The sequence below is a fragment of the Aythya ferina genome, assembly GCF_964211825.1.
Source record: "Aythya ferina genome assembly, chromosome: 13".
Classification (NCBI taxonomy): Eukaryota; Metazoa; Chordata; class Aves; order Anseriformes; family Anatidae; genus Aythya; species Aythya ferina.
In genome coordinates, this window is record NC_140311.1 from 88,905 (window position 1) to 115,782 (window position 26,878).

The window sequence follows — 26,878 nt, forward strand, 5'->3', positions numbered from 1 at the left end:
ATACTGCTAAAGTTGTATGTCCCTTTTTGTGTCTCTTTAAATGGATTATTAGGATATAATGAGAACAGTAATGCCAAGAAACTAAAATGATGCCATTTCACGACATTGCACTGACATTTTCCTACTTCTGTGTATTTTTTAAATACTGCCAATTACTAGACTGACTCAGAGAAAGGCTCTTTTTATCCTTTAGCAGATATAATCCAACAGATAATTACTGAGAAGTCTTGAAATAAAAATGCTTAAACTCTTAACATGTCGACAGGTTATTGTAGAAGCTTCTAAGTTCCAAGAACCTTAAATACAAGTAAAGAAAGATGAATTTAGACAAATAGCTGTCCTTGCTCTCACCAACTTTCTAGCATGACAATCAAATCCATTTCTACAGTAATCATGATAGCTTCCAGCAAGGGCCAAAGTATTATTTATCAACCTCAGCAAAATCATAACCTCAAGAGCACCACTTGAAAAAACTTATGAGAAGAAAAAAGCTGAAGATGTTTATGCACTGAAGTGCATTCTGCCATGCTGTAATTCACTTGATTCCTGGAGCTTCATGTGAAATCCTTGCTAGATTAAAATTGTAACACAGTCTTATCCTGGCAAAATAATTTCAACTCATACATGACAATATTAATGTCACTGAAAATGAAAGGGTTTAATAGTCTGGCCAGTAAGGACAGATGGAAAAGGAAGAAGAAAAAAAAAAAAAAAAAAAGGAAGAAAAGAAAGGTTTGCCTTCAGTTGGTGACCTTTATTAACCACAAAAAAAAATTAAGGAATAGTGAGGGATTCTGAAGTATACTAACTATATTTCATAAACATCAGCTAGAGTTAGAAGCCCATGACAGTAGTTAAGCAGACAATAGCTGCTATACATGGAACTTATAACACTTTGATAAAACACTGATTTTACATGGTCAAAAGTAGTAAGTCCTCATGAAAAAAAAAAAAAAAATCCTGGAGTGGCTATTTCCATATCACCATTACTAGTTCCTCCGTGTCACTTATCTTGTGCAATGCTGAAAGCTGCAGAGCACTTTGCTGTCTTAGAAAAGCTGAAGGCCACTTTTTATTTTATGGAAGTCATTCTGGGTCCATAGCAATCCTCCTGTCACAGGAATATTCAATTCTGCAGAGCTGCAAGAGGATGAGAAATAAACCACATAAGCACTGAGCTGACTTAGAAGCTCACATCACCAAAGCAAATTTCTTAGCATGTTAAACTTTTAAGAAGTTTTACTTCCAAACTAAAATGTTATTTCTCATTTCTAGCTCTGATCGTTTAACTGATGGAATGCCCTTAATTTTTAATCAGTTCATTCATGAGAGGGAACAGTCTGAGTACCAACGGTACCAAAACACAAACCAATGGAAAGATTACCAGCTGCTAACAATTGCAAGGGAGACATGACTCCAGAAACAACCAACCACACAACAATTCTTGTCTCATCTGTCCTTTGCAGCTAACAATACAAGGTAATCACGTGAAACTTTAATGCAGCAAGAAGTCAACATAAAAACAATCTGTTATAAATGTTAGAAAGCTTGTATGTCTGCACACAGAAACAAGCCCTTCCTATGGCTTGACACAGAAGTCACAGAATCTAGAGCATTTACAAAAAGTTTAAAGGAAGTTATTTGGTCTCACTGGCGGCATGCTAAGTCATTTCTAACTGCAGAAAGTGGCTTAGTCTCAAACAGGCGTAAAATCTCTTTTCCTTGCAGAAGTTACCCAGTTAGGGCTGAGTCCCCCATGACTCACTAACACAGCACATAAAAGAAAAAAATACTTTTTTTTTTTTTCTTTTTTCTCAGTGTTCTCAGACATAAGGCACCCTTAAGCTCAAGGTTCAAAGAGCAGTTGAAGAACATAGGTAAACCATTCCCTATCCAAAGCTGTACTATGTGAAGAAACTTAAAAAACTACTGAGTTGTTAGGTAGGCCAGACTAGGGTTTAACACTTTAATTCATTTTTATGAGAATAGGAAGTTAAAAGCTATATTTTAAAAATAAGATGTTTATAAATGAGCCAGTTGAAACCTGCTATCTGACACTGTGAAGAAGAAAAAGGGAAAACCTGGTCGGCATCTGCGTGTTTTTCATGTACGCTCAAGGAGAGTTCATGCAGTCCCAGCTACAACCTAGCATCCCCCAGGATATGAATATGTTACCTGTCTACTTTAAGGTCTTTACCTTTCAGCACCTTATTTCCCTCTTTCACCCACCTGCTTATGCATCTCATTCTAAGGACAAAAAATCCAGCCGTTATCCATGACCATTGAACGATGAATGCCATTTCTGAAATGTCAGTGAAAATCTCAATACAATCCCTAAAGCAATTGCAGGTAGCAGCTCTACTCTCAGGAAACTCTCTGTCATTGCCAACTGCCACTTTGTCCCAGCTGTCACATAAAACTAACACTGGGAGTAAACAAAAGGCACATATGCTTACCACAAAAACAAAACGTCTGCCTGAGGATGACAGCAGCTATTCAAAGCTTCTGAGGTTGCTGCAGCAAACCCTAAGGACAAACTTTGATAACAGCAAAGCACACACCAGAAAACCCACAGAAGAACACTATCTTTTGGGACCAGGGAGGAAGGATTCTACAAGATTTCTACAAGATTTTCCAATGCATCTAAGCATCACAGGAACTTATGTCTCACATTAAACCAGAACCATTTCTGTAAACAAGATGGAGATGTTTGGGAAGCTTTATTTATACAGCAACTTAAAAGCTATACACTGAAAAACTCAATGCCTTTTCCAAATGATTGGTACTGGAATAACTGGAATATAGCAGAGGCTGCTGCTCAGAGCTCCTCAGGGACACACAATTTTTCCTTTAGTGTCAGAACACCTCCCTAGACACCCCCTCCACAGATGAAACACTGCCAGGGACCTTGTAAAAAAAGTCAACACAGAAACATCACAGGTATCGCACCCAGCAGTAATGATCTGATGTTCTTTCTCTGTCTGTTGGAAACTACCCAGAATTCAGCCTGCTAATGAGATAATTCTTCCTTCTTTGTGATGCTAACTGTTCATTACTCATGACTTCACTCATTCCCAGGACAGAGACTCTGGGGACAGACACTGACATAATTTGCTGCCTTAAATGTACTGCTCCATTCTCATCTGTTGACCTGGTGAATTAGGGCTGCAGCAAAAGGTCATGCTTCTACTACGTGACTCGTTCAGAGTCCTTTTTCCAGATTTTTCAGGAAACCCTTAATGTAGTTCATTACTTTGATTTGCCATAAGTCTGGGGAGCCAAATAGAAAGTTAAAGATAGCCGTAGCTTTTACAAAGACTGTGTCCCACTGCCTATGTTGCAGATGCTTTTTTCCAAGCATCTTATAGATATTTCCAAAGTACACCATCACATTTTCACAGTTTCTCATACCATACTGTGAGTATGATGACAACACTGAGCTTGTCAGAAAAGCTCTCTACAGAGAAGTTGGAGACCACTACCAGGAGTTAGCAAACAGCAAACACCCCTTCTGCAACATGCCATATATACCACTCATTTGAAGGGGAAGCTGAAAACTCATGTAGCTGCAAGGCAGTGAATGAAGTTTCCAAACAGAAGAATACATGAGAAGTAACCAAGAAACTCTGCTCCCCCTCTTCCTCTGGGCAAGTCAAGAAAACCTTCCGGATGATTTTGGCAAAAGGAGAAGCTACAATGGAAGAGAAATAAGAGGAATGAGCAAGTTATAGCACTCCCGATAAAACTAAAGATTAGTTCCAGGCCCAGCTACAGAAACAGATCAGTTTTTCCTCATCTTTCTGAGCTTCTTCCTTTCCTGCCAGGTTGTGATTTGAGTACCAGAAACTCTGCTCCTTTTCACCTACACAGATGAATGGAGAAACACTTACTATTTTTAGTCTGATATGTGCATTTTCATTTTCTACATGGTTATTTTCTAATCATAGAAGCTGTGTGACACTATACACTCACCACTAGTTCAAAAAGCAGCCAAACAGAAGCTGCATACGAGGAGAAAAAGAAAACCACCTTCTTGGCTGAGTATAGAAAAAGCTTTTGCAATTGTTCCTCTCAGCATCTTAGGTGACAGGGAAAGCAATTATTAATGGCACAGGGGAAAGCAATGCCTGCTTTGCTTATCTGAGTCTGTATAATGTAGCACTGAGACGTACATACCTAACTTGTAACACTTTGGTTTGCAATTAATATACACTGGGTTCTTACCATGACTAAATCATACTTCAAAAGGCAGTCCAGGCATCATCCCCCAAAGAAATCTAGTGTGACTGATAAGGGAAGGAAATAATAATTGATCTACCTACAAAATAAACCCCAAGAAAATGAAAAAGAAAGAAAAAAAAAAAAGGTCCTTTCAGCTGTCCATTTGCAGATCCCAAGAGAAATATTTTGGCATATGTGAGCAAGAATTTATAATGCAAATCAGGTTTGTCTGTTCCAGGAACAGAACTGTGTGCCTGGGCATGCATTTCTGTTCTGGCTACAGGCAGAGCATTCTCCAAATCGAGGAAGGGTCCAAAGTCAAGTTGAAATTTATATACTTCAGATAAGCCTTGAGGTCAGGAACCTCTTTAGAAATTTTCAACTGCCTGACAGTTTTTTCTATCCTACTGCAACATAATTTGCTCCTCTGTGTACAGACAGGTAGACCGAGCATTTCCCTGTAACCATGGCTGTTCTGTGTGTCTCGCCACTTGCTTTTATGACCCAGAAAGGAAGGAGTCCTTCTAATTTGTAGCAAGCAATGGAATCATAAGTCCTAGGAAGTAAAACCTAGAGAATATTACCTGAAATATGGATAAATGGTGTTTCACCTGCTGTGAAAAATCACTGAATAGTACAAAAGAAGCTGTTTCAAAGAACAGCTTATAAATTAACCATTTTCTTTATTTTTAAGCATGAGAATCCGTTTCAGCATCTAATTAGCAGTATGAGTCTTTTTCTCATCCTTAAAACTAGTGCAACTCTACAGCTATGCATTTTTTAAGTCTGCATGTTGCAGGCTATTTATAACCAAGTACAAATCTGATCTTCCAATGCTTTTTACACTATGGAGCCAAGAGAACACCCCAAGTTGATTATGAGGAAAAGGCCTTTTTAAATAACAGCCATGCATATTTCCTAGACTACTAACATTCACGAAGAAGGGAGATTGAATGCATCCCTATGAGATATTCCAGAGAGTGCCTCATGCTGTTAGGTTCACAGATTTAACTGCACTTCAGTTCTAGCACACACAAGTGTTTGGACTAGTTGAAATTAAAGGTCTGAATGGCCAGTCTCCAACTATGTTCAAAAGCTAATGCATAAGTGAGCATATGAGCACAAGAGAACAGTCTTCCCCCTATTACTCTCCTACCTCCCAGTAGTTTGTGAATCAGAAACTTGCTGAGGCGAAGTGTTGAGATGTCTTTGTTGACATGTGGGTGTGTGTTTTTTTGTTTTGTTTTGTGTTTGTTTTTTTTTAGATTCTTTAAATATGTATCTTTGCAGATGGCTCAGGCAAGGATCTCAAAGAATCTTTACAAACATTTTAACCCCCAGCACTGCATTTCCACCTTCCATGTTAATGACTCTGCAATGCTTTGCTCTTCAAGCATATCAAGGAAAGCAAGTTTTAGAAAATAAGTAACATCTTTCTAATTTTGCACATTTAATGGATTTGCAAAAATCCTAACAAGTTTTACCCTCAAACTTCTTTTTCCTACTTCCATTATATGTCCTCCAAATCCAAAGAATTAAATTACATTTATTCTAAAGTCATTTGTGATGTTTCATCAGCCTATGTCAAGGACAGACTGAAAACCTTACCAAGTCACCACTGAATCATAACACTGAAATACTGCTTGCCAGTACTGTAAAACTGCCAACACTTGAACTGCTTCATATGATTCCCTACAACAACAAGCATCACAAAAGTAGCTGCAAGCATCAAAGTCTAACTAGAAAGAGAAAGGAACCTAATACTGAAACTTCAGCACGACCAGGTGCACTTACGTTCATGGTTCTTACTTTATCATTCTGCTTTCCAGTTGTTATGAACTGACACTAGCAAGGATTTACTTCATGTCCATTGCAGGATGGAAAAAAAAAACAAAAAAAAACATGTATTCGTAATTTTAGTGATTTTTTATTAACAAATTAACTGACTAATATGTGCTGTGGATTTTCAGACAGTAGCATGGCTAAGTTCTAGCATCTACATCTAAACCAGTGGTATGACAAAGATTACATCTGGAAGAATTCCTTTGCTTGTAGAGCAGCACCTGGAATCATTAGGTGTTTTTTGTTTTGTTTTGTTTTGTTTGTTTGTTTGTTTTTAATTTCTATTACTCTAGGGACCACTCCAAGAAATATAGTGGGATTACAAACACTTGACTCCTACAACAGCCAGGACAGAAAGGGAACTTGCTACAGCTGGATTCAAGTAGCAGCTTACAAACAAGAATAGTGAATCATACTACTCCATATACACTTCATTACAGCCTCCGTAATGATGATTCCATCTATTGTGCACAGCAAAATCAACTGAGCCAACGAGGAACAAATACAGAAACCCCATCTCCTGTCAGAGCCTCCTGGCTGGATACCAAACAGCTTATGTTTAAAGTCTCTGAGATCAAGTACTCTGTCATTTCTGCCTACAGTGAAAGTGCCAGGGCTCTGCAGACTAGAAGCAGATCTGCAAGTTCCAGGAATTTGTCGTAATTCCCAATGTGGAACATGTTGCAAGCAACATGACTCATGGCTGACTGACATCAAAAGGTTCTGCTGAATCAATTATTTTTTTTCCTGTTTGTATCTACTATAAATTTACTCTTCTTTGGGGGATGATAAACTATCAGGAGATAAATGGTTACCTACTCTCTTTAAAGCCTGACAGGAAATTCATGTAGTGCTCCAAGTATGGGTCAGTGATGAACACTGTTCAAAAGGACTCAGAAAGGATGACTCATTTAACCTCCTGATATGCAGAAAGACAGATTCGGTGCTGTCTCTTGTAGAGGTGTTAGAACCAAGCAGTTCACGAACTATTTGGACTGTCAGAAAGAGGAGCACCGGAAAAGGATATCTTTTTTTATTATGTAGCAATCTACAAGATTTTAATTCTACATTTTGATTGGATCCATCAAATACAAACAATACTCTCTCAGCAGCCTACCCCTACACTTCAGGCCTGAGCTGACAAAAGAGTAGACTAGTTCTGGGGAAGATGATGAAGAGAATGGAGTCAGAATGGAAACCGTGCTCTTCAGAACTGGAAACTAATCTGAAGACAACTCAGAATATGTGAAAACATGAATACATGTAGTAGCTTTTCCCACTGCACAACCTTGCAGTGGGAAAACTGTGTAACTGTGATTATTATTCTCATTTGTTTTGGAAGCTAGTAGACTGGGCCCATCTACTACAGGGAAAGAATCACTGATTTAGAAGTTAAGCCATCAAATGTTTAAGAAAATAACTGCTATCCATTTATATTCTGAAGCATTCCTTGGTTTAAAATTAAACTACATGTACGGCCAATCCCACACAGGGTATGTGATTAAACTTATTTGAAAGCTAACAACGTTCAAGATCCTTTGACTTCTAAGAGTGAAATAATGACCCTGTGAAAACATCTTCAATGGAACTGTTTAACTGGACATGTGTCACTTAGTAACAGAGATGATCTAATGAAAGCCTTATAGAATGCTACCATTATTTCCATGGCAACCTGACTTTCTTCAGTGAGGTCAGGTCTGCAACTTAAATTATTGGCTGGAGCTCTGAAAAGGTCACTGGGCAATGGCAACATACTGTGGTTGAGGACCTGAGTCCCCATTAAGAGAGTTTTGACGCCTGCTGAGTCTGTGTTAATAACTTCCAAACTGCTAAGCAGCAGTATCTCATAATCCTACCAACGGTTTCCTGTAGAAAGACCAGGAAAGAAGATAACATAAGCAGGCTTCCACAAAATATAAGATGGAAATCACCTTTTGATTGCCACTGATGTCACTTGTATTTCACTTTCAGTTAGTGTAAAAGGCCCCAGGACTGCAGAACAAAAGTACATTCCCAGAAGAGAAAGAGAACAGCAGTAATTATAATAAGCAGCTCTCAGATTTGATGAGTAAAAAATGAAGGAGACGAATGCAGAGTTCTGTACTGTGTGTGTTCCCTCAGGTCAGAAGGATGACTGTTACACCTTCATAAAGTAACTTCCTACCACACTGGTGAGTTGTCACAGTAGCTATTTCAGTCTCACTGTGTCCATCAACAATACAAGTCCAGTGTCAGGCTAACAGGGCAAAAACAAGCAAAACAGTTTCTTACTTCAATGGAGGAGGGTGAGGAGAAGAGAGTTTGTTTCATGTTGGGTTAATAAAGTGAATAATCGGGACTGCAGTGACATAAAATGTAGTCAGGACAGTGGACTACAGTATTCACTTCAAGCACACAGAATCACGTAATTCCAACCCATCCATGCTATGGGCAGGGATGCCACCCACTACATCAGGTTGTCCAAGGGATAAGGCATCCACAACCTCTCTGGGCAACCTGTTCCAGTGCCTTCACCACCCTCACTGTGAAGAATTTCCTCCAAACATCTAATCTAAATCTCCCCTCTTTTAGTTTAAAATCATCTCTCCTTGTCCTGTCATTATCTGATTGAGCAAAGAGTCACTCTCCATCTTTTTTACAAGCCCCCTTTAAGTATTTAAAAGCTGCAGTGAGGTCACCCTGGAGCCTTCTCTTCTTCAGGCTGAACATCCCCAGCTCTCTCGGCCTTTCTTCATAGGAGAGGTGCTCCAGCCCCTTGATCATCTGTGTAGTCCTCCTCTGGACCTGTTCTAACAGATCCACATCCTTCTAGTGCTGGGGGCCCCAGACCTGGATGCAGTATTCCAGGTGGGGCCTCACACAGTGGGACAATCTCCTCCCTTGACCTGCTGGTCACACCTCTCTTGATGCAGCTTAGGATGCAGTTGGCCTTCTGGGCTGCAAGCGTGCTCTGCTGGCTCACGTCAAGCTGTTTGTCCACCAGAACCCCCAAGTCCTTCTCCGCAGGGCTGCTCTCCATGAGTTCTTCTCCGAGTCTGTACTCCTGTCTGGGATTGCCCCAGCTCAGGTGCAGCAGCTTGCACTTAAGCTTTCCCACTACTGCACCTCAAAGTGCTTCATCAGACCACTGTACATTTTAAAATGACTCTCCCTTCCTGTACAAGATTAGCTAGTCTGGGAAGACTGACATTGGGGGAGGCTACATGACTTCTCCAAGGTCAGGCTGTAAGAATGCTGGGGAGCTAACATTCTTAGCTGCATCTCCTGGCTTCCAGTCCTGAATGCTTTAATTGCAAGGCTACAGTTCTTCCTATTAAACTTACTCATCCCAGTGTATCACTAGGCAGACTCTGCACCAGCTCTTAGTAGCTTGTTTTAAAAACTCTGTACTTGCGTGTTAGTAACTCGTGAGGATCAGCATACTGTATCTTACTAACAGTATCAGACAACAGTGAAAGTTGAAACAGTTTGAAGAGTAGACTATTATGTTATTACATCAACACTACAAAGGTTCTTCAAAACACACACATTACTTTAAAAATGCATGAGAGAAGCGCAGTTAGTAGATATTACAAATATTGGTAGATATTTTGGTCAAGCTATCACACAAATAACAGGTTGAAAACTAGTCCTGAATTTTTCACATCACAGCACAAGGCACATAGAAATAAATCAATTTCATAGTTCAGGGACAAAGTCTTGCCCATATTACTCACTTTGTACTAGGAGACTTCCACTCATCTCTCACTGGCTGATCAAGCAGAGACATCATGGAATAATTATCCAACATGAGACCATCAGGGTCATCTGTCTGACCTGGGAGTTTCCCAAGAGGAAAGTCTTTCCATTGTATTTCATCTGGGTAAAAACACAGTACATAAACAAGAAGTCCGAGCTCACCAGAGAGATTTTCAAAAAGCAAGACTCCCCCCAGAGCCAAAAATACTATCTCATGCAACTCAGCAAACACGAGCAACCTCAGGTACTCAGCAAAAATAAGACTGAGCTATAGTTTTAAGTAACTTTCTTTCTAACCTTATTAGCTCTTTCAAAGGAAGTCTCTACACCTTGTGAGACAATAGGAACACATCTGGAGTCAGGCATGATCATGCTGTCTACACAGTACAGCTTATCCAAACCACTGTGAGGCAATGTCCATTGAAAGAAACCTCCCACTATTCTAGAGCAACCCTTAATACTTACCTCTGTCATTAAAGCATACTTTTGTATGAAACTGATGTACTGATTACTATATGATAATTTAAAATTCACTTTGAAAAGGTTTATACAAATATTCACTCTGCATACTCCTGTAAATGGAATAAGCAATTATCACACACATGAAGATACAAAACAGCACCTTTGCACTATATAATACCAAAAACGATTTGTTTTGGTTAACTGACATCTGTCCAGAAACCCAGACTTTGCCTTAAAGTACCAGCAGATTTATTCTTTTTTTTTTTTTTTTTCTTTTACGTCTTTCCTGGGCATTTAATAGAACTAAACCTCCTGACATATAACGGTGGTTTCTAAACGTTATAATTTCACAATTTGAAAAGTGCAGAAATAGTATTTGATAAATGTGGCTGTGTCAGGCTGGCGGGCGGTCACCAGTGGGGTCCCTCAAGGCTCCATTTTAGGGCCGGTACTTTTCAATATTTTTATAAATGATCTGGATGTAGGAATAGAAGGTATTTTGAGCAAGTTTGCTGATGACACCAAACTTGGAGGAGTTGTGGACTCGAATGAGGGTGTAAAGGCCTTGCAGAGGGATCTGGATAGGTTGGAGAGCTGGGCGATCACCAACCGCATGAAGTTCAATAAGAGCAAGTGCCGGGTCCTGCACCTGGGACGGGGAAACCCTGGCTGCACGTACAGACTGGGCGATGAGACGCTGGAGAGCAGCCTAGAAGAGAGGGATCTGGGGGTCGTGGTAGACAGCAAGTTGAATATGAGCCAGCAGTGTGCCCTGGCAGCCAGGAGGGCCAACCGTGTCCTGGGGTGCATCAAGCACGGCATCGCTAGTAGGTCAAGGGAGGTGATTGTCCCGCTCTACTCTGCGCTGGTGCGGTCTCACCTCGAGTACTGTGTGCAGTTCTGGGCACCACAGCATAAAAAGGACATGAAACTGTTGGAAAGTGTCCAGAGGAGGGCTACGAAGATGGTGAAAGGCCTGGAGGGGAAGACGTACGAAGAACAGCTGAGGTCACTGGGCCTGTTCAGCCTGGAGAAGAGGAGGCTGAGGGGAGACCTCATCACAGTCTACAACTTCCTCGTAAGGGGGTGTCGAGAGGCAGGAGACCTTTTCTCCATTAACACCAGTGACAGGACCCGCGGGAACGGGGTTAAGCTGAGGCAGGGGAAATTTAGGCTTGACGTCAGGAGGGGGTTCTTCACAGAGAGGGTGGTTGCACACTGAACAGGCTCCCCAGGGAAGTGGTCACTGCACCGAGCCTGTCTGAATTTAAGAAGAGATTGGACTGTGCACTTAGTCACATGGTCTGAACTTTTGGGTAGACCTGTGCGGTGTCAAGAGTTGGACTTGATGATCCTTAAGGGTCCCTTCCAACTCAGGATATTCTATGATTCTATAACATCCAACTCAACTGTAAGGCAAATTACAGTTATATACAATGAACAGGCTGAGCCTTCTCTTCAGAGAGCAACCTAGTAAATAGCTGATGTATCACATGTCATTACAGTAGTTTTAGTTTTCAATTTGTTTAAGGATGGTAACTACACATCCTTGGTGTTATTCAAACAGAAATTAAATTTACCCACAACCAACTACATAAACACAATCTTCATGAAAAGCTTGTGGTTCAAGACACAATGTGTGTTCCTTTGGCAAAAGATCTGCTTGCTCAGAACCAAAGTCACTGATGTAGAGGACAATTTTGCTTCTGTTCTCAAAACATCCACCTCTAACAAGCTGTTCACATAAGCATAACTAAGCTGAATTGTTTAGGCAGATCTTACCCTCCTTTTTTTTTTTTTTTTTAAACTTGGGAAATCTTCTCTGTGAGTGGGGTATGAGAGTTCATTGTCTTCCAATGGCTGCATTTTTCTTCTTTCTTTAAACACCACTTTGCCTCTAACTCCTCTACACATCTCATTTTCTTGCCTTTAAGTCCCTCCAGAAACCACTCACCCAAAAATTTTCTTAGCTGTTGAATCCTACATCCCAATGAAAGTTTAGCTATCGTATGGAAGCTAAGAGAACACTGGATAAATCATTATTCACTCTACAAACTTCTTGCCCTGCTTCCAACTCTTGCTTGCTACCATGTCATGATTGCAGTTTGCCTGGGGCTTGGAACTTCTGAGAACCTGACTGGTGCTTTCAAATGCAGTCCAACTGTGCTTTCAGATATCCCTAATTCTGACAAATAAAGGTTAAGAAATATCTTTGTTGTCTTTGCCATTTACAGCTGGCATATACACTGTCCCATCAACTGGATATGGTGAAGTTTTAAACACTGAGATTAGAGACCCCTGATAAAAAAGTTAAGGAAGAAGTAACAATGTGCTCTTGGAAAAAAACACAGTGTTTTAAGAGCTTTTAGGGAGACATGACATTTGCACATAAACAGAAGACTGGAAAAAAGCAGTTTTCAGAGATTTGGCATTTAAATTATTTTGAAGCACAATTCAGTTCTGGTCAGGCCCAGAGGGCTGACATGCCTCTGCATTTCACTTAGACCATCTTAACCACTTGTAAACATTAAATTTTATAAAAACTGTTTTTACCTGCAATGATCTGCCATGCAGACCCTTGTAGTGCTGCCTTTTTCTCAGCAATAGCCACCATGTTATCAGAATGAGCAAGTCCTTCCAAATGATTTGTTTCAGTTACCATCTCTTCTTCCTCCTCCTCTACTTCCTCTACACCATCATCTTTCTCCAGCACATCTTCTTGATTCTCTGCAGCCTGCCCTTCATTTTTAACCTGATTTTCTTGCCTCACCCTCCACTGTAAGCTCTCTATAGTGTAAATTGGCTGTTCACTGTAGTTTGACAAGTGGCCTGGGCTGGACAATGGACCACCTCCTTCCGTGTAAATGGATGTGAGATAGAGAAGGTTCTTCCGTGAAGAACGTGGCAAACGAGGTCTCATGCTTGTGAGGATCCTAGAAAGGAAAAGGGCAATGTAAAAGTTTTAAAAGCAAAAAGAGATTCTAAATGAAGGTTTATCAAGCTGAGCAGCCTTTTAAGTGCGAGCTTCCTCATGTATCTCCACTAAAAGGCAAGTTTGATTATTCCTAAGTAGTGACTGCTGGAATACTCCTTCTTTGTGATTAAAATTAAGGATGTGGGATACTTCTAACTGAATTTGTGCTTTGCTATTTTTATGTGAAAAAGGTGCCACCTGTGCTAAACCCATATCACCCGCATGAGCAATTACATCTCTGCTACTACATCACTTTTCTTCTAAGTTGCTTTCTTAATAAATCCACAGATAATTTCCAATTTCATTCCAAAGGAGCAATTCTTTTAAGTTCTCCTCCTTCTTGTAGAATCAATAGGAAGATGAGCAGCAACAAACACAGTTTTATACACACCTAGAATCACAGAATGGCTCAGGTTGGAAGGGACCTTAAAGATCACCTAGGTCCAACCCCCCTGATATGGGCAGGGCTGCTACCCACTAGATCAGGTTGACCAGGGCCTCATCTAACCTGGTCTTAAACAATTGCAAGGATAGGGCATACACGAGCCCTGGGCAACTTGTTCCAGTGCCTCACCACCCTATGAATGAATAATTTCTTCCTAACATCTAATCTAAATACCCTTCCCCTACCCTTGTCCTGTCATTATCTGAGCAGAGTCGCTCAGTGTGGTTTTTTTTTTTTTTTTTTTTTTTTTTTTTTTACAAGCCCCCTTTAAGCATTTAAAAGCTGCAGTGAGGTCACCCTGGAGCCTTCTATTTTTCAGGCTGAACATCCCCAGCTCTCTCAGTCTTTCTTTGTAGGAGAGGTGCTCCAGTCCTGTGCTGGGGGCCCCAGACCTGGATGCAATGCTTCAAGTACACACCTGCCATAATTTCTAGCGTATCACAGGGAAGCTGCCAAAGCTGTTAGAGAACATTGTTCACTGTCCTTTTTCTAGGTCACAGGATCAAACTTACAACTGAAGAAGGTGTGGGGTTGCCCAGCAAGGAGCTTCCAAGCAATTTTCAGTTAGTCTTATCCACTGCAAAGGAACTTTGTGGAGGAACAGCTCCTTCACATACACACGTCTGTTACAGCGGCGTCTTTTCTTCCCTTCAAAGAAGGTAACAAAAACAAGGTGCTCAAAATACATAAAAGTACACACTTCGTCCCTTTGCATTTTTACTGGAGCTCTTATCCTTACACAAGCTGGCATTCCAAACCAAGTCCAAGACCAGATACACTGACTAAATATGTCAAACTCATTAAAAGGGACTTGCCAATGCACTAACAGCTAAATTAGCTTCACAAAATATGACAACAGTGAGATGCAGTTTCCCAAGCTTGTTCTGTGCATCCCATACAGGAAAGCCACAGGGCTGTGTTTGTACAGTATTGTCTCTAGTAAATGCAGTATACTGTTTCTGGGATCTGAGATCATTCCAGATAGCTCTGCAGTAAGTAGAATTAACAGCTGTGGACTGCTAATGCTCAGTATCTTGGTGCGTAACAGACATGCTCAGTGTTGGCTGAAAGCATCTAACATGAACCTCCAATTACCACAGATAATGGCAAAACCTAGCCAGACCAGCAGAGGAGGTAGCAAAATTAACCAGCAGGAAATCTCCTTCAGGTATATACTATATCACAGTACAAAAGTCCTGTTAACAGAATTCTTATGACACACTTCAAATAATCAAAGCTCTTCTGTGCCACTCTCTGGAGTTAAACATACAGTTTACCAATTTAAACATTTCTAAGGAGTTAGGCACAAAAAACAAAATATTAATTTTACTTCTGTGTAAGTTTAAAGGCATGACAAATCCATAGATGGGACTGAAGGAGGACAGAAAGACTACCTAAGTATATTGTAAAGCTAGGGTTATGTTAAGTGAGGAAAGAACTGGGAACAAGGAACTCATAATAATTTGCACATAACATGTTTATTTGTTTTCTGTTACTGTTATTTCCTGAAAGTACTGGACTGGTCTTTCATGGGAGAGATTAGCTTTTTGTATCTTGAGGAAGCCACAGCAAGTTGCCAAAGAAATAGTAATTTCAAAATGTTGCTAAGAAATGCATAACATACATAAGCTGCAGCATAAAAAGTGTAGAAATGCAACGATTAAAGCTCTAAGTTAACATGACAAAATGTACTAATCATTTTATTGCACTTAATCTAAAGTACCCACCACCCTCCCCATTCCTGCAATGGTACAGAAGAGACTCCTACTTTTTTTTTTTTCCCCACACAGAAATTACACACTCACCACTGTTAACTCTGGCAATGCTAGTCAGCATCTCAGAAATCCAGTTGATCAGGAACTGAGGACGGAGTTCTGAAGAATCAGAACATTCCTTTAACTTCATAAACATTTTGTCTATTAGGGTCTGTGTAAAACTTCGGGAAAGGAGGCCTGTCAGCAAGGGCTGCCAGAAGCAGTATAACGTCTGAGGAATTCTGAATTGCCATACTGCTTTATTTGCTGCAATAATTAGGAAAAAGAGAAGCCAAAAATCACTGTTAAGTAATTTTTTTGTGTACCACTGGTGTGCTGCTTGTTCTCAGTAGTTTGCACTGTGATCACCCTTGAATGTGGAGTCATTATTTTCTTATGTTAAGATATTAAGAGAAGCAGCAAATCAACAATAAATACAATAGCCCAACGAAAGCAAAAAATACAATGCCTACATCTAATCACATAGTAAACCACAGGAAAACCTCACTCTGCTTTACTAATTCCAAGCCAGTTCTAGTTTATTTCACACATAATGAAGAGCTATCCTGTATCTTTCTCTTGCAAAGGGAAGGCACATTGAGCAAAGCAACAAAGAATCAAAAAGCTTCTAGAACTTTACAACTGTAATATATGCACAGAAATTTGAGGATCATTCTCAGAAAGCTGTTTAGCTATTTTTCCTAAATGCTCTCAGGTAGATAAACAGTTACTCTTCATTGTCTCTACCTAACTAATTCTCTTTCAGAAACTCCATGCACAATTGGTCAGCAGCATGGAATTCAGATGCAACTAGTGACTAAGGCTCAGAATGCCACCACTTACATTTGTTTGCTATCTTCATTGTGGAAAAGAAACTAGAGAGAGTTCATTAACTCGGTAACAATTACGGATATGGGCAGAGATGCAAGCTTTGAAAGACATTTTGGCCAAGTAGCATTCAGTGTGGAAGAGCTATCCTTCCATAGTAAGAGATTTATACAAAAGCAATAACTAAGCATGTCCATAACAGGGCCTAGGGAGCAGTAGATTGTTCAAGGACCCAGACAAATAAAAGAAATTATATAGCAAATTAGAGATTTCAATATAATGAGGAAAAAAGAACAAAACTGGACATAACATTGGCTACACACTTTTTATGTAAGCTATGTGGTACCCAACACACTAACCTTCATACTTGATATTTAACATCTTCAGGCAATCAACTGTTGGGATGAGAAAACCATCACTGAGAAGAACTTCAGCCACTGTCTCCCTAGAGCAATCACAGAATCTTATTAATGCCACTTAGTCCCATCCATATCAAAACACCACTTACACTAGTTCTGAAACATGTTTGTGAGTCAACTAGAGCTGTGTGGAGGTGATGTAGCTTCTTGTAAGGCACTAAAACCTTATGTCTGTTTTGGGCTGCATACATCCCAATTAGACTTGGAGTGAATATGCAACTACACCAAGTGGAGCAGAACCAGAACCCTGAAGAAAACACTTCTGCTTGAGGTGCAGAGGGAAATACCTGCCATTGGTATTTTAAAAATAGTCCAGGAATGTTTGTCATAAACCATTTATCATACTGAAATACCTATGATTTTAAGCATGATTCAAGTTGCCAGCCAACAGATCAGTCAAGATCCAAGGACCAAGAGCTAGATTAAATTTAAGTGGAAAAACCAACCCTGCTGGCTTGCTGGCAGGGCACTTCTTAACACCCTATTCACAGTTGTTCAGCAGATTCACTACAGTAGGGTCACAATTATTCTTACCTATGGCAACTATAACTCTTTTTTGAACGTCTCCTGCCATTACAGCTATTCTTTGAACTACAGTTGGCCTGACAACATTGAATTCTCTAGCTAAAGGACCCATCTAACCACTAGGTTGGCTTAACACAAGAGAGAAATTGAGGGCACCCACCCAGGTAAGCTGAACTGATGCTTGAAAGTAAAACAACAAAATGGACAAAATCAAAATTCCCACTGCCTCCATATACAGCCATGTGCTTGAGTTATTCCGTTCATGTTTCCATCTTCTATCCATGAACTTTTCTATCCAAGCAAACATACAGTGCTAAAATAAACACTTCTCAGAATAAAAATAAACATGGCCATTTTCAGGCACTGAACAAATTACACAGAAACAACTGCTGAAACCATTAGCATCATTGGATTTGGAATGGTAGTATCCATGTCAAACATGGCGTATTTTGGTATAGAATGGGTGAGAAAATTTGTTTTCTCCAAAAGGGATGATTTACAAATCTAAACATGCAGGTATGACTTAGATACAATGTATGTTTTTATAGGTACAAACAGGAGCTGAAGAGCTCTGAGTGCAGAAGAAAACACACACACACTATGCCACTTTGTCACTAGTAGATAATGTGCTGGGAGATCAGAAGGCAGGCAGCAGAATGTAATTTGTTTCTGAGAACAAACTCAAGAATTAATCCTTCTCTTTTCTGGAAACTGTTCCAGGATGATTACCATTATTCCTACATGTAATGACGGCTCATCACCAACTATTTAAGGCTATATCCATGCAGACAGTAGCTTCAGTAGAGAGCCATCTAAGTAGAATAACATGACTAAGAAAGGTCCACTGGGTAAGTTCTCTGAAGCAGACAGCAGAGGATTCTTTGCAGTTAGCTCATGGTGCTTTAGTGTCACAGGAATCTTCTGCCCTCTGAACAGTACAAAATTACAGTTTATGTTGATAGCGGAAACAAAAGGTTTTATCTGCAAATGCATAGGTATTCGAAATTAGAAAACTATTTTTGTAAGTCGCTTGACATATTCAAGAGAACTCATAAACTCTGTTATCGCCGAATCCATAATCCAGGTCTCCAAACCTAATGAAGTCACAAAATTGTCAATACATTCCACATCAGCCTTCCTCCCTCCTCAGCTAGTTTATTTCCCATGAGTGAAATATCAAAAGAAAAAAAAAAATCTCTCCTAAATGAAAGCAAAAAGCTCTCAGGGTCTTTAATTTAAACATCTTCAGAAATACAAGAGACTGCTGGAACAACTCCATCTTCAGCTGAGAAGGAAAGCACCACCAGTCAGTTCTCCAGAAAACCATCTTCACAGAGTCCACTGAGGAACCACAAACCCAGCTGCATTCGTGACACATGACAGACTCTGTGTGACAGAATGAATAAAACAACTGCAGCATTTCAGTGCAGAGTTGAAGCAAAGCAGATGCAATTACCACAACAGTATTCATAAATAATTTCTAAAAACCACTGTGCTCATTTATATAAAAATATACGCAGAAACACATGCTGAGAGCTTGTGGAGTTTCTTTTTTATTAAGTAAAAAGTGACTTGATTATACATACTTGCCCACTCATTGTTGCTTTGGTAGCATAACACTATTCATCTGCTCAAACAACAGTGTCATGTGGCAAAAAATGGAGAACGGACTTGTAGCAAAGGGCTCTACAGAAGCAGAGCTTTTATTCAGTTTCAGAAGGACTAAGCGAATCTGTGACCATTCCCATAAGAACGTTTAATGGAGAATTACCTCTAGAGTAAGATGAATCTGCACTTAAGAGAAACCCCATGACATAATATTGTATTTATGTTGCAATATGAAGGTTGACGGAAACCAGTGTGACAGGGTCTCATTTTCAATACAGTTAACGTGCTATGATTAATAAGCAGAAGGCACATGTATGAATCCTTTCTGGGAACTACTTTTAATAATTCCAGGCTCTTAAAGAAAACGTGTAGGTGGTTAAAACAATGGATATAGGCACAGCCTTCCATTAACTATAAATGTAACAGCTTGTGTTCTTTAAAAGTTGCAGCTGGATGCTAAAATAAAATAGCATGAGATGAAGTAGGTGCTCAGGAGTGAAGTAGGGGAGTGAGTGACAAATCCTAGAGTTTGCTCTACCATTCTGAGGCTTCCAATCAGCCTCTGTCTCGCCCTCTATAAGAGGAATGTACTTGTGATTTGGTTGATTTTATGTCATGTTCAACAAGCTCAACTTGTTCTTACTGGGATTTAGCACTTGTTGGTAATGACATCTTTATGTAAGCTAGTGTAGCATATAAATGCTTTGTTCAGATGCAGTGGGGCCTTTCAACTGTTACTACTCTGAAATACGCAGCACAGTGCAACTCTTCCAACAGGTGAGGTCTTCATTAGAAAATGCAGATTAATTGAAAAATCAGTTTCTCTCTCAAGCGGAAACATATCATTCAAGCAACTTTCTAATGCAAACCAGCATACAGCCTGGCGCTGGCTTCTTTGTTAAAGCACATGCATGTTGCAAAACAAACAGTCATATCATATAAAGATTCTTCCTTAAGCATCCAGACAGGAGAACATTGCAAGCTGTGTTTTTGAGACAATGACCCTGCTGCATGAAAGAAACTCCAAAACTTGAATAAGTCATCATAGTTCCAACAGCAGGCTGCCAAGATGGCAAGAGACAACCAGTTAGCAGGATCCACCCTCCACTCTCCCATGCAAGCTCAGCTTTGACACACAGCCCATTTACAGGTATTTTTAAAAGCGTAATTGAGGTAGCGATCTCACTGCATTACAAGATTCAGTCTTTGCTATATAACAGGTGCACATTCTCATTGCAGGGAAAAAAAATAAATTCATGCAAATAACTTTCATCTTGTAAAATTAAAATGGGAGAAGTAGGCATAAAAAAGGCTTAAATAAGGTGAAGCATGGCAGCACCAGGCCTACTTGAAGCAAAAACAGAGATTGAGAACAGATAAAGTAAGTCTTTGGTATGAGAACGGTCAGTGGAAAATAGAATTAAGTTGTTGAGGCATAGCTAAGAGTTTCACAAGCAGACGACAAATTTTCTAACTGCTGTAATTTTGGACGCATCTTCTCCTAAGCACGACAATTTACTGCTGCCCTGTAATCCATGATATCACATTCACCTGAAGCAAGAAGGATGTAGAAACAATTTAATCCTAATATCACTTTAACTTCTCAAGAAATGAACGCAAAGTAGTGCAATTCACAACACATTGTATAGTAATTAAATGTTTCATTTATAATTTACAGCTATCCCGAATATTTCCACAAGTAGGTCTTTTTTAAAGATGAAAAATCTAACCCTTCCATTTGACCTACCAACATGGAAAGACACAGGCCTACCTATCACAACACCAACACTGAGGTATCTTAACTACTCAGCCAGAGTAACAGCTTTTTAGAAGAACAGATTTATGTGCATGCACTTTTGGAGCATATAAACAGAAGCTGCTCATCAGCACATGACAATGCACATATTCCATCCAAGCTAGAGGTGCAGTTGGGGTTGGGATGATTACTTTACAAGTCTTCTCTACATCTGCCAGACCAGAGTATTTTCTACGGTCATGCAAAAAACGCTGCTATATACATGCATATGTTCTGGTTACATCACGCTGAATAGAACGGGAGTCCACAGAAGTAGATTAAAACAGCTTAAAGCCACACTTGAATTCAAGCCTGTTAAATTGTTGCAGAGGTGCCACACTAATCGCAGGAAAACAAACTCTTGCACAAGCAGGCTAACATGGGATCCTCCTGCCATACTGCTCTCAGAGTATTTGCTATTTGCTCGAGAGTACCCTTCAGAAGTGAGGGGAAAGTACAACCAACCTTATCAGCAGAGAAGCTACTTACCACAAGCTGTGATAACTGTTGATGCTGTACACAAGTACCACCTCCAGTCAGACTGCTACCAGTATCTTAAGAGTTAGAAAACACTCTAGAGATACTCAGTCTACTGCAAAGCAGAAAATTGGCTATTTATATTAGCTTGTTGTCGTTGTTGGTGTTTTTTATTAAAGTTAATATTTCCAAAGATAAATACTCCGAGTCTTTCCAAAGAGAAATTCCTCTTTTTACTACACATTTGGGGTGAACAGTATCTCCATATTAGGATCTTATGTCATAATACTCACATATACCATTATCCTTTCACTGAACAAACTCAAAAGCAGCTTCCTCACATCCTTGCCCTCCTGATAGTACCCAGCCACTAGTGAAGTTTTAATCAATAGCCCTGCCTCAGAATCCCATCCCATTCACTAGCTGTCCATTCTAACAGTTTAAGAACAGATGAGATGGTGAATTCAGCCTAAAGAGTTCTGAGAATCACCTGTGAAATTCAAAGCAAGATGTAGCGTGTGAGGTACTTGACACAGAAAATTGAAATTACTGAAAGGGAAAAATGTTATCATGGTTTGGCTATGCAGGTAGTAAAGAACAAGTACTGGAGAGCCCTGGAAAGTGGCTGGGTATTCCAATTGCTTCTAGCCTCACATATTACATCAGTTCCAAAGGTTTCAAAAACGAAGCTACCACAACCCCTCTCTTCATCTAATAGCACATGGTATTTCGCAGCTAAATTAGGACAACTTGGAAGCACAGGTGCCTCAAAGGCCACAAATGGAGTCAAAAGCATCTAGATTCTGAGTATTCTGGGGGAAGATTTAATTTGATAGTTGAAGCACATTCTTGATTCTTCTGGAAATCCACACAATCGGGGCTGGATACAGCTTGTGCAGCTGCGTGGGACAAATAGCAAGAGCTGATGCAACAAGTGGTTCATACAAAGTTAATGACCAGAACTGCTAGGATGTGATTCAGTGCACTTTCACAGGATACCAAAAACATATCTTTGAGAATCAGCGCACAGCAAGTAAATCAAAAGCGTGGCATTTTCCAAATTAACTATTTGTCTTGATCACATACTTTTAGGACAGTACTGTCATGACAATTAAGCCTTGCAGACATAAAGTAATAGGAGAGCATGCCAGCAAGGCAACAGTGGAAAGACCCCAACTACATGACTACCTTAAGATCTTTACCACTTCAGTTTCATTATATGAAAAGGGTACTTCTAAGATCTTTTAACTGTTACCAAGACATTATACCCCTTGCTTGAACATACCCCATCAAATCCATTTCACGTAAGATTGAAGTCTCTTGTTCTCACTCAGACCTTTCACAACTCTTGTTTTGTACTGTGGCAATCTGTTTCCTCTCTATCATGTAATTGATGCCAGGCCCAAATATCTTTATAAAAGCAGCTCCACTGGACCAGACTTTAGTCCATCAGTGTCCTGAGAGTGGCCAACAGAGAGAATGCTTAGAGAAAGGGTATCAGAATCAGAAATAGGTGCAATTGCTTGCTTCCACCAATACCTTCCAACCTTCTAGCAACAGTTTGTTATAGAATTCCCGTGTTCAATAAGTATGCTTCTTGATATAGAAACTTCATGCCTTCTTGCTCATTTGTCCATGCTCAGCCACTGATGGGCAAGGTGCAAGTCTCTTTCTCAGTGTTTTGTTTTGGCACAAGATCTGATAACTGCTTAAGCTAATTGGCAGCTTGCATGACATATATATATTTATATTCAAAACGTCATAAGATATGGCTCAAGTTTATAATTTGATTGTCTCTCCCCTCTAGTTACACTGATTACGATTGTCGGAGTGGGACAGGGTCTTTATGCAAATTTATACAACAATAACAAAGTGTCAGCACGCTAGGTCCAATAGGATCCAGCAGTATCCCTGTAGCAGTAGAAGGATATGAAATATAGAAGAGGCCAACTATCGCCCTACAATTTTGAAAAATTCTAAAGGTTACTATGAAATCAAAGTCTATCCAAGGTTCTTGGGAGAGCTTTTGAAGACACTGAAGATGTTGACATGCCTAAGGGTCAGCAGAGTAAAAAGAGAGACAGCACCCCACACTTGGGACACCATCTGGCATGAGAAACATTATTCATTAACAGAGATTAACAACTCAGTGCTCAAAGATGTTGAGGAAATCAACCTATTGCCTTTTCCAGGATCAGCTAAACAACACACAGTGAAAAGGTAGTGCAACAGGTGTACAGGCTCAGCTCTGCACTGTACCTTTCACCTCAGTTCCTTATCAGAGATGTACCTGTTCTCTTGCATCAAGTCTTTGATCTGAGCCAAAATCCAGTCCACCTCTGAAGAAGAATTAGACCACAATTCTCGAGACTTTGAAACAGACTGGACTGTCTGCATAACCTGAGTGAAGGAAAAATCCAAGTGTTAACAAAAAATATACTCCAGTGATCAACAGAAAGGCGCTGCTATGAAAACCAGATGCCCATGTGATATGTACTTCATAAAGAGCACTTGAAAAAGACTCACAAAGTTCCCTTTCCTAGGGGTATATTAGAAATTAATATAAGTCATGTCATACTCAGAAAAAAACTGCATTGAAAAGGTGGTAGGACCAAGGAGTCTCTAAAAATAAGCAACGTATTACATCCTTGAATATAATGCAGTAGCAGTATAAAAGGAAGGCTATCTGGCTGCATCTAATAAATATGGATTAGAGAATAAAGCAGGCGCCTAGAAATCAAGATTACATGGTTCAAACTGAGGTCGTCTTAGGGTACTGTGCTTTCATTAACAGCTGTTAATGGGATAGAGAGACTGGCATATATAAACCCCTCGACTGCAGATAGAATTACGTCATTAAGCCTTAGTCATTAAATGCTCCCATGATTGCCAGGAGATGAAAACAAACTTAATTTTGATTACAATTGTGTTTTTCCTATAAATGTCTTAACCTACCCAGAACTGTGGAAAGAATGAAGGAAAAGCTAGTATGGGAAGAAAGAATGCAGGAACTTTTATCATTTGAAGTTTTAAGAATAAAGCAAAGCCCAGGTTTTCTCCTTCTACACAATCTTTCTTCCTACTCCCCTACTTTGCATTACCCTCAAAACAAAGTAATCCTGGGAAAATGACCAAAAAATACAAATCCAAAAAAAACCACCCTTGAATTTATGGAAATAGTAATTAGTTTTTCTGCTCAGGAACAGTAATGAAATTCTCACTTTTTCCTCTAAGATGACAGGAAAGGCCTAATGCATGCCTAGTCATTTTACTGTTGAACTGTGCTATGTTATACTTTATTAAATGTCTTTGCAGTAAGAAAGCATGAATGAAAAAGACAAGCCCTCCATACCAAAGAGCTGTACAGATTGAAAATAATTCTCTCATATCTCCCCATATGTTTTCAGAAGGCAAGGAAAAGAATTGTACATCTAACAGGTGTTTGGCTATGAACAGTTACTTTAAAGCACACTTAAACTGCAAGCAAATACATGTATAACACTCTCCATTCTGACTTGACAGTGTGAAAATGGAATATTTGAGACTCTTTAAAGACAAAACAACCGGTGGTGCTGGTGATGGTGGGACGGCTGAATAATGCAACCGCTAGAATCCCATCAGAATCCTACACTCAAGTATTCAAAAAGCAGGCGAGAAATGAATTGAAAGCTAGAGTTATTTCTTCAGTGACTTCAGGCCTTGAATTTATCCTTTAGAGGATTTTTTTTTCTGATGTTTGTATTCTATCAACAACCTACCTACCAACACTGTAAATTCTTCTAAATGCAATTTTAAGTGATGAACGTTGGACATAATTTGGACATAATCCAGAAGTTGGACTCAATGATCTTAATGGGGTCCCTTCCAACTCAGGATATTCTATGATTCTACAAAATAGCACCTGTAAAACAGAATTCTGTCTCTGCAGAGGGAAAAGGTCAGACTATACTTACCCGAAATTGCTCATCTTTGTAGGATATCAGCACATCTCTGACTTTTTCTAGAAATAAGCATAAATACATAGTTTAAGCAGGGAATAGATTAACTGTGCAATGTTTTCTTGTATATAGGCAAGCTGCTTAGTTCTGCAGTTCTACAGCTGTGAGCTGCAGTTCTGTCTTAGTCAGACAATACTCTGAAGACTCCTGCAACTTCCCAATTTTTCTGGCAATGGAAATCTTATCAAGTGGTGTTGAACTAGGGGTTCAGTATTTTATCACTAGCAGTGGACAAAGACAAGTTGGATAAATGCAGACAGCTCAAAAAAAAACATAAATAGGCCACCATAATGTCTCCCTTGAGATTTCTCTTCTCCAGGCTGAACAAACCCAACTCTCTCAGCCTGAGAGAGGCTACTCTAAAATCTCTTGAAACAGACTACAAGTCTTCCTCCAGTAAGTCAATCAAATCTGTTGAGTAAAGCTCCTGATTGTGGGGTTCAGAGACCTCTGGCGATGAAAAAGCAACCAGTGAAACAGTTTACCAAACTTCTGCCATTGTTTTTGCACTTTATGTCTTACCAGCTTATGTTCTGGTTGAGTAACCTGTGTTTTTTGTGTGTGTGTTGTTTGTTGTTGTTGTTATTGTTGTTTTTAACATACTACTGGCATCTAGTGATTTCCTGCCTACATGCTAAGTACATAGAAACTAGCTGAACTGTCTTTATTCTGCTCCTGCTCAAGTTATGATCTGATAATGTTTTGAGGTCTGTAAAAGGCACATAGTCTACTTTTTTGGTAGCCATCTCAATCCCAAAATTATGTCTGTCACGACACTAGAATTAACTTTCACAATGCTTGGTCTTAAACCATCCCTGTGTCACTACTGTTACTGATTACAATACTGTATATTCAATAAAGTAAAAGATTTTATGTGACTAATTCAGTGAACTTAGGTCAGAAAAGTCAGTTACCCCAGAATCCATCAAGATCCATAAAACAATCCTAAAATGTGAGCTGAAGGTATACCTTTATCCATTGTCAGGGATCAAAGATGACACTGTTTTGCTAGGATGGGACAGATCTAATTCTTTTTATCTGCTATTGTTCCAGGGACACCTACCATGGAATTCCTTGTGCTTCTGACAGGCCTCATGCTGTGGGGTTTGAACCTCCCATGTGTCATTGTCCAATTCTGTGTTTGCTCCCATCGCTTCCTGCTCCTCTTCCTCCTCCTCTTCCTCTTCCTCCTCCTCCTCCTCACTTTCTTCACACAAATTATTGCCCAACTGACGGCTCCAATATGTCTTTCGTAGCCAGTCCAGCACAACATCACAACCTAACGGAGAATATAAAACACTCTCTTCTCAGTGAGGTTTACTTTCCCATTTAACAAAAAAACGCAGGTGGCATATTGCTAACTTGCATTGCGAAAAGGAACACCATTAACAAACCCTGAAATCACATACTATTCTATTAATGAAAAGGTGAGTGAGTTTAGAAAACCAAACCAAAACAAAAACCCACACAATCCAGTATTGCAGCCCTGGTAACACCTACCCACTGCTTTTTTGGCAACAAAAAAGATTGGACACTCCTTACTGAAGCTACACCACATTTAAGTGGAAACGAAGTCCCAGCAGTTGCACTCTACTGAGAAAACAAGTCAATTCTTTTATAGGTCTGCTATCAACACAACGTCTAAAGCAAAAATGTATTTTTTTGGTGCAGACTACAGTAGGCATACCTTAGATAGAATGGAAAGAAAAACCCCTTAAAAGAAAGAAAATCCCATCACTATTTCGCTACCAAATTCAATTTAGGACCCTGCCGAAGGTTATTTCTCTGCCTC

At 39.7% G+C, this 26,878-nt stretch overlaps 1 protein-coding gene across 1 annotated transcript in view; it reads right to left on the reverse strand.

The window, feature by feature from the left end:
- Positions 1-733: 733 nt before the first annotated feature.
- The window catches only part of LAS1L (LAS1 like ribosome biogenesis factor), a 29,209-nt gene continuing 3,064 nt past the window's right edge, over positions 734-26,878 (reverse strand). Inside the window, exons 5-13 of the mRNA XM_084533998.1 lie at positions 26,150-26,365; positions 25,042-25,088; positions 23,379-23,488; positions 16,624-16,709; positions 15,488-15,703; positions 14,195-14,330; positions 12,817-13,196; positions 9,780-9,921; positions 734-1,140 (exon numbers count right to left, since the gene is read on the reverse strand). Of these exons, the coding sequence (XP_084390124.1) occupies positions 1,050-1,140; positions 9,780-9,921; positions 12,817-13,196; positions 14,195-14,330; positions 15,488-15,703; positions 16,624-16,709; positions 23,379-23,488; positions 25,042-25,088; positions 26,150-26,365 (1,424 nt within the window). The 3' untranslated portion in view covers positions 734-1,049. The remainder of the gene's footprint in view (positions 1,141-9,779; positions 9,922-12,816; positions 13,197-14,194; positions 14,331-15,487; positions 15,704-16,623; positions 16,710-23,378; positions 23,489-25,041; positions 25,089-26,149; positions 26,366-26,878) is intronic.